At 54.1% G+C, this 7,111-nt stretch overlaps 2 protein-coding genes across 2 annotated transcripts; one reads left to right on the forward strand and one right to left on the reverse strand.

The window, feature by feature from the left end:
- The first annotated feature begins 1,436 nt into the window (after nt 1–1,436).
- Nucleotides 1,437–3,620, forward strand: LOC141027016 (uncharacterized). Its single transcript, XM_073503928.1, has 4 exons — nt 1,437–1,874; nt 2,256–2,581; nt 2,692–2,782; nt 3,003–3,620. The coding sequence occupies exons 1-4, from the start codon at nt 1,437–1,439 to the stop codon at nt 3,618–3,620; spliced, it is 1,473 nt and encodes a 490-aa protein (XP_073360029.1).
- Nucleotides 3,621–4,172: 552 nt separating this feature from the next.
- On the reverse strand, nt 4,173–7,111 carry LOC109785178 (uncharacterized). The gene is made up of 2 exons (XM_040397329.3): nt 5,898–7,111; nt 4,173–5,774 (listed from the first exon to the last, which is right to left on the reverse strand). Exons 1-2 carry the CDS (start codon nt 7,094–7,096, stop codon nt 4,358–4,360), a joined length of 2,616 nt encoding a protein of 871 aa, XP_040253263.2. The 5' UTR covers nt 7,097–7,111; the 3' UTR covers nt 4,173–4,357.

A 7,111-nucleotide genomic window follows, 5' to 3' on the forward strand; every position in this document is an offset into this window, starting at 1 on the left:
CTTAGCAATCTCCTTTGAGCACCTCAATACTGTCACCAGCACCGCGACCACTCCGGGTCGGCCCAGCCGTCCACTCCGCCCCATGGCTGCACCTATTCCGGCCTTGCCGGACTCCTCCAACCCCACGCCCGCGCTCGTCTCTAAAAGACTCACGCCCGCCGAGATGGATGAACGGCGCGCTAAGGGTCTCTGCTTCAATTGTGACGAGAAGTTCGCGCGGGGCCATCGCTGCAAACAACTGTTCTACATTCAATCCGCCGACGCCGAAGAGGAGCAGTTTGAGGATTTCCAGGAAGCACAAATCTCACTCTTGGCTGTTACCGGAATTCCCACCAGCGACACAATGCAGGTCACTCTTCGCATCGGGGACCGTGACTTGGTCGCCTTGCTTGATTCAGGCAGCACTCATAACTTCATCCGCGAAGAGCTGGCCACCATCGTTGGGCTGCCTTTCTCCTCCAATCGTCGTTTGGGAGTCACGGTCGCTAATGGCGATAAGGTGACCTGTCGGGGACTCCTTCAGCAGGCTGCGATCACCATTGACAAGGAGCGTTTCGTTGTTGATCTGCATGCCATTTCATTGGGCGGGTTCGACATCGTCCTCGGTACACGATTCCTCAAAACTCTTGGGCCAATTCTTTGGGATTTCACTACGCAGTGGATGTCGTTTTGGCACTCGGATCACCATGTGGAGTGGTCGCGCCTCGGCTCCCTCGGGCGTCCTGCCCACCTACACGCGTGCGAAGGCAAGGAACTTCTGGACAGCCCGCTGGCCACTTTCACCGATGTTTTCGCCGACCCATAGGGCTTGCCGCCGCAGCGCGCACATGACATCATATTCATCTTATTCCTGGGACACTGCCGGTTGCTATCCGTCCCTACCGCTGCCCAACGATTCAAAAAGATGAACTAGAGCGCCAATGTTCAGAGATGCTGGCTCGCAGTCTGATCCGTCCTAGTTCTTCTGCATTTTCATCCCCCGTTCTACTCGTCAGAAAGGCCGACGGGACTTGCGTTTCTGTATCGACTACCGTGGTCTCAACCTTGTCACCATCAAGGACAAGTTTCCAATTCCCGTTGTCGATGAACTTCTGGATGAACTCAAGGGCGCCTGCTTTTTCACCAAACTGGGTTACCACCAGGTTCGGATGGCCCTTGAGGATATCCACAAGACGACATTCCGCACACATGAGGGCCTCTTTGAGTTTGTAGTGATGGCCTTTGGTTTGACAAATGCCCCAACGACGTTCCAAGCACCCATGAACGATGTCCTTCGTCCCTACCTTCGTTGGTTTGTGCTTGTGTTCTTCGATGATATCTTGATCTACAGCTCGTCCTGGTCGGATCACCTACGTCATGTCAAGCTCGTTTTGGAGGCTATGCGCACACATCAACTGTTTCTCAAGCGCTCCAAGTGTTCCTTTGGGGAGGAAACCATGGCTTATCTGGGACACGTCATCTCCACTGCAGGAGTTGCCATGGACAGCGACAAGGTTCTTGCCGTGGTAGACTGGCCGGTTCTGCGCACCGTCCGCGCTGTGTGTGGTTTCTTAGGACTGGCAGGATACTACCGCAAGTTCATCCGGGATTTTGGCACCATTGCAACTCCCCTCACGGCACTCCTCACGAAAGACGGATTTCTTTGGACGCCTGCAGCGACTATTGCCTTTGAAGCCCTCAAGAAAGCTCTTACCACAGCCCCTGTGCTTCAGCTGCCGGATTTTGCTATTTCATTCATTGTGGGGTGTGATGCATCTGGATCTGGTTTCGGGGCAGTCCTGCATCAAGGTGGCGGCCCCATTGCCTATTTCAGCAAAACCATTGCTCCGCGTCATGCTTCTCTCGCCGCTTATGAGCGGGAGCTCATTGGTCTGGTGCATGTCGTGCGCCACTGGCGGCCCTATCTTTGGGGACGTGCGTTCGTCGTCAAAACTGACCACTACAGCCTGAAGTTTTTGCTGGACCAACGCCTCGCTACCATTCCATAGCATCATTGGGTGGACAAACTGTTGGGGTTCGACTTCACGGTGGAATATAAACCGGGTTGCCAAAACATCGTCACCGATGCTCTTTCTTGCCGTGATGCTCCTGTCGGCTAGGCACTCGCCATATCCGGGCCTTCTTTTGATCTGTTTGAAGCTCTCCGTCAGGCTGCACACACGGACCCGGCGCTTGTCACTTTTCGGGAACAACTAGAATCTGGTGAGTTAGGACAGCCTTGGGCTCTCGTTGATGGTGTTGTTACCTTCCAACAGCGGGCTTATGTGCCACCCGCGTCGCCGCTGCTCGGGGAGGTCCTGGCTGCAGCCCATGATGCGGGCCATGAAGGTATCCAGAAGTCACTTCATCGTCTTCGCCGGGATTTCCATCTGCCGCAAGCAAGGGCCGCACTTCAGCAGTATATTCGTGCTTGTCAGGTTTGTCAACGCAACAAGACGGAGCAGCTTCATCCAGCCAGCTTATTGCAGCCCTTGACAGTGCCCTCCTGTGTCTCGGAAGACATCTCCATGGATTTCATTGAGGCACTTCCGAAGGTGGGCGGCAAAAGTGTGATACTGACTGTTGTGGACCGTTTCTCCAAGTATGCACATTTCATCCCCTTGGCGCATCCGTACACTGCGGAGTCTGTTGCTAAAGCCTTCTTCTCCAACATTGTCCGACTTCATGGGTTTCCCACATCCATCGTTTCAGGCAGGGATGTGGTTTTCACTTCGGGCTTTTGGAAGGCTCTGTTTGCCGCCGCGGGGACACGCTTGCACATGAGTTCGGCCTTCCATCCGCAGTCTGATGGGCAATCTGAGGCCGTCAATCGCGTCATCACCATGTACCTTCGTTGCATAACTGGGGATCGCCCATGGCAGTGGCTCCAATGGTTGCCTTGGGCGGAGTACTGCTAAAACACTTCGTACCACTCAGCGTTGAAGGACACGCCTTTTAGGGTGGTTTATGGACGGGATCCCCCCTCATTCCGGGACTATACGCCGGGCTAGATTCGCAATCAGGCGGTGGAACAGCAGATCGTCGACCGCGATCAGTTCTTACACGACATCCGTGAGCGTCTCCTTCAGGCAGCACAACAGTACAAGCATTACTATGATGATAAGCATCGGACCCTTTCTTTTGATATTGGAGAGTGGGTTTGGCTCCGTCTTCAGCACCGGCCGGCGGCATTCCTTGGAGTAGGCGCCAAAGGGAAATTGGCTCCCAAATATTATGGGCCTTTCAAAGTCCTCGCTAAAATCGATACAGTTGATTACCGTTTGGAGCTGCCCCCACGCGCCCGCATTCACAATGTTTTCCATGTCGGGGTCCTGAAGAAGTACCATGGTCCACCGCCGGAAGTTCCGCCGATGCTTCCACCTCTGTTTCAGGGTCGAGTACATCCAACCCCTGTCCAAGCATTGCGTGCTCGTATTGCCCGCGGTATCCAGCAGGTGCTCATTCACTGGGAGGGCCAGCCGGCGTCTGCTGCTTCATGGGAGGATGTTACAACCTTCCGCGAACGTTATCCAAGCTTCCAGCTCGAGGACGAGCTGTTTCAGAATGGAGGGGGAGATGTCATGTGGGGCCAGCCCTATAGGCGCAAGGGACCTGCGCGGGCCGGCCCTGCACCTGCCTAAATATATGTCCTAGTTTAATTATAGTCTTTTTAGATTAGTAGTCTGGGTATTAGTTGGAAAGGTTTAGTCCCGAAGAAGGTTACCCTGCCAACACCCAATTGTAATAGGAGTCTTAGTCTGGTCTTGTAATTGGCTATATATAGCCAGCCCTTGGATCAATAAACGGAAGCAGAGAATATCCTACAACCTCTCCTCCTTGCTCCTGCGCCACGGCGCCCCTCCTCACCCCCTTCTCCAACCATAGGCAAGCGAGGGCCTCGCCCTCGTCCTCCTACCAACCACGACTATAACCTGCGCGGCAATCAGCCGGGGCCGTGACAATACTACTCCCTCCGATCCATATTAATTGTCGCTGGTTTAGTATGTAAACCACCGATAATTAATATGGGTCGGAGAGAGTAGCTAGTTTGAGGGATTTAAAATGTCCAGTTACATCAAACATCAAGTACACTGCAATTCTAGAAAGGGGGAGGAATAGGCAATAGCAGAGACTGGACAAGCCACCGCCAGAAACTAAGAATAGAAATAAACTATAAATAAAAGAGAAGCCACACACCACAAAAAATGCGGGTTTCCCCCTTTCTATTTGTATTACATAAAACAATAAATTAAATCAGGATACAAGGCAAATAGATATACCAAAAGATCACCTGTCTTGACATTTTGATAGGTGTATAAGAATTGTAGGCTTTACTGCTACTGTCTTGTATGAACAGAGCTGCAGAGCACACTAATAATCAAACAATGGGTGCCGCTGGAGCTACCCGTGCAGGATCCACACTGTTCTCTTCCCGCGGGCTATGACAACATGAGATTGCCAGCACTATATGGACTGCAACATATGCCAGCACGGCGATAACTAGTGCGACGACATACACAGACGTCTTCCACCCCCTGCTGGAGCCTGCTGCGTAGGCCACTAGGAGAGCGAGCAAATCCAGCACAATGGTCGTGTTCATGACCTTGAGCGACCATCTCTTCCCGTCCTTCCACTCCAGTAGCAAAATGATGATAACAACAATGGATGCGACGAAGGACGTGGAGTTGCTGTAGAAGAAGGCGAGGTAACGGTGCCTCTGGTTGTCATGCATGATCGGGTTGCCTGCATCGTACCCACTCCCACTGTGCTGCCAAGCTCCGCCAGGCGGATCTAGGCCGGCCTGGTAGGTGACACTCGCCACAAGGATTCCTAGCAGCATCAGGTATTTGCGCTTGGCTTGTTTTGTCTTTCGTTCTTCGTCATCATCATTCTCTGGCCTCGGTTGACTGGTCACGTTTGCATTTCTGTTATCCAAGAACACTAGTAGCAGTACAGCTATGACGAAGAGGACCACAGCCCCCAAGACAAAGATGTAGATGGATGTTTTCAGATGCTGGGTGCTTCCGGCAGCATATGCCCCCATCAGACCAAACATGCCTGCCCCCGTGCAAACAGCAAGTGCATAGCTTCGTATGGCTGGCCTGTATAAATGGGGGTTCACGAGCAATATGATGAGGGCAATGGACAGCATGAAGCTCACCGAATTGCAGTAGAAAAAGGCTGTGTAGCGGCGGGGAAAGTTGTAGAAGAGGACCGGGTCCCCTGCCTGGTGCCCGCTAGACCCATCATCCTGGAGCCGGACGCCGCCCGGAGGTGTCAGCCCAGCCTGGTAAGTGATGGTCGCTGCCAATACTGCAAAAAGGAGCAACCGCTTGCGCCTCTTGTCCACAGACTTAATTTCCTCTGGGGTGGGGTCGCCGTGGTTCAGTGTGAAGAAGACAACATGGATCACTACATAGACTAGGACAGCGCCCGCCAAGGCCATGGCGTAAATGGAGGTGCTCAAGTCCCGAGAACTTCCTGCGGCATATGCTCCGATGAGGCCAAACAAGTCCAGTACCATGGCTGCCTCGAGCACGTGGGTCTCGAGCATAACCTTGCTTTGGACCAGGATGATGGCCACCAAGGAGGCTACAAAGGCGACGGAGTTGCAGTAGTAGAAGGCCTTGTACCGCCCAGCATTCACAGTGAGGAGGATCGGGTCACCGGCCATGTGGCCGTTCTTGTTATCCGGCCAGACGCCGCCGGGAGGGTCCAGGCCGGCTTGGTAGGTGATGGTTGCAGCAAGAGTGGCTAGCAATAGAACAAGGGAGCGAGCCTGCTGCGCTGCGTCCCTAAGGTAATTGCAGAGAGATAAACAGAGATCAACTTCAAGCAGAAATAATAGAAGGCAGTGATTTGCAGAGGAAAGATAACAACTGAAGAGGGTATAATTAATGTGCTATGGTCGTACGTACCTGCCCTGACCAGTCTCCGCCGGACTTTGCAACCATCCTGCAATCTTAGCCTGGACATTTGTCAGCGTGGTCCTGAAGCAGGATGTTCTTCTGTCTTGTTCGGCACCTCCAGCAGCAGCAGCCACATCTCCTTTCAAATAAACAACACCCTGGAGCAATGCCATGAATATCAGGACGGCACCAACCAGGCTGGAGACATAGATGGTGGTGTCGGTCTCCCTGCAGCTGCCGGCGGTGTATGCCCCGACGAGGCTGATCAGCGCAACGGCGATGCACCCGTAGGCCTCATTCTCCCGGGGCTTCCTGTCCAGAAGCACCACGATGATGAGCAGCGATGCGACGAATGCCATGGTGTTGAAGCACAAGAACACCGTCAGGCGCTTGTCGTGGCTGTCCTTGAGGATGGCGTCGCCTGGCCGGTGACCGTTCTCGGTGTTGTCCCAGAAGCCGCCCGGCGTGCTCATCCCGGCGACGTACGTCACGCTCACCGCGAACGTCGCGAGCAGCATCAGGACCTTTCGGAGCCGTTTCTTGTCCACTGCTGCCCGTGCGTCGTTGTTCCTGTTCTCATTATCTGGCAACCGCCAGGCCATCACCATCTGGTAAGTGAGGTAGGCAATGACGACAACCACCAGCACCGAGGAGTAGATGGTGGTGGTCTTGTCCCGGCAGGTCCCGGCGGCGTAGGCCCCCATGACGCTCAGCAGGTCCACCACCATGACTGCCTGCAGCGGCTTGAGTTGGAGCAGCTGCTTCTTTAGGAGCGTGAGGAAGAGGACGAGGACGATGATCACGAGCGACGAGGCAAACGCGGTGGCGTTGCAGTAGAAGAAGACCAGGTACCGGCCGTAGCTGGTGGTCCGGATAATGGAGTCGCCGGCGAGTTGGTCCGAGGCGGCGACGGTCTCCTGCCAGACGCCCCCCGGCGGGTTGAACCCCGCGGCGTATGTCACCGTGGCCACCAGCGTTGCCAGCAGCAGGATGTACTTGCTGAGGTCCCGCATGAGCTCATAGCTCTCCGTCTCGGGAGGCTGAGGATCCTCGCCTTGGCTATTTCCATTTGCATTAGGCTGAAGTTGTGACAGGTCTTCGATCTCATCTAGGCTACTGTGGCGTGTTGGTTGGGCCCCCATTTGCATAGCAAAATGGTGCCTCAGGGAGTCAGGGTTCAATTTCTTGATGGAATTAAGACAAAACATGAATCTCTCCCCAAT

This window comes from Aegilops tauschii, chromosome 7 (genome assembly GCF_002575655.3).
Source record: "Aegilops tauschii subsp. strangulata cultivar AL8/78 chromosome 7, Aet v6.0, whole genome shotgun sequence".
NCBI lineage: Eukaryota > Viridiplantae > Streptophyta > Magnoliopsida > Poales > Poaceae > Aegilops > Aegilops tauschii.

Coding starts and splice junctions, on each gene's coding strand:
- LOC109785178 (XM_040397329.3), bottom strand. CDS start 7,096: ATGTTTTGTCTTAATTCCATCAAGAAATTGAACCCTGACTCCCTGAGG. Junction 5,775..5,897: donor GCGGAGACTGGTCAGGGCAG/GTACGTACGACC, acceptor CAATTACCTTAG/GGACGCAGCGCAGCAGGCTC.
- LOC141027016 (XM_073503928.1), top strand. CDS start 1,437: ATGGCTTATCTGGGACACGTCATCTCCACTGCAGGAGTTGCCATGGAC. Junction 2,582..2,691: donor GTTGTGGACCGTTTCTCCAA/GTATGCACATTT, acceptor CCATCGTTTCAG/GCAGGGATGTGGTTTTCACT. Junction 2,783..3,002: donor AGTTCGGCCTTCCATCCGCA/GTCTGATGGGCA, acceptor ATTCGCAATCAG/GCGGTGGAACAGCAGATCGT.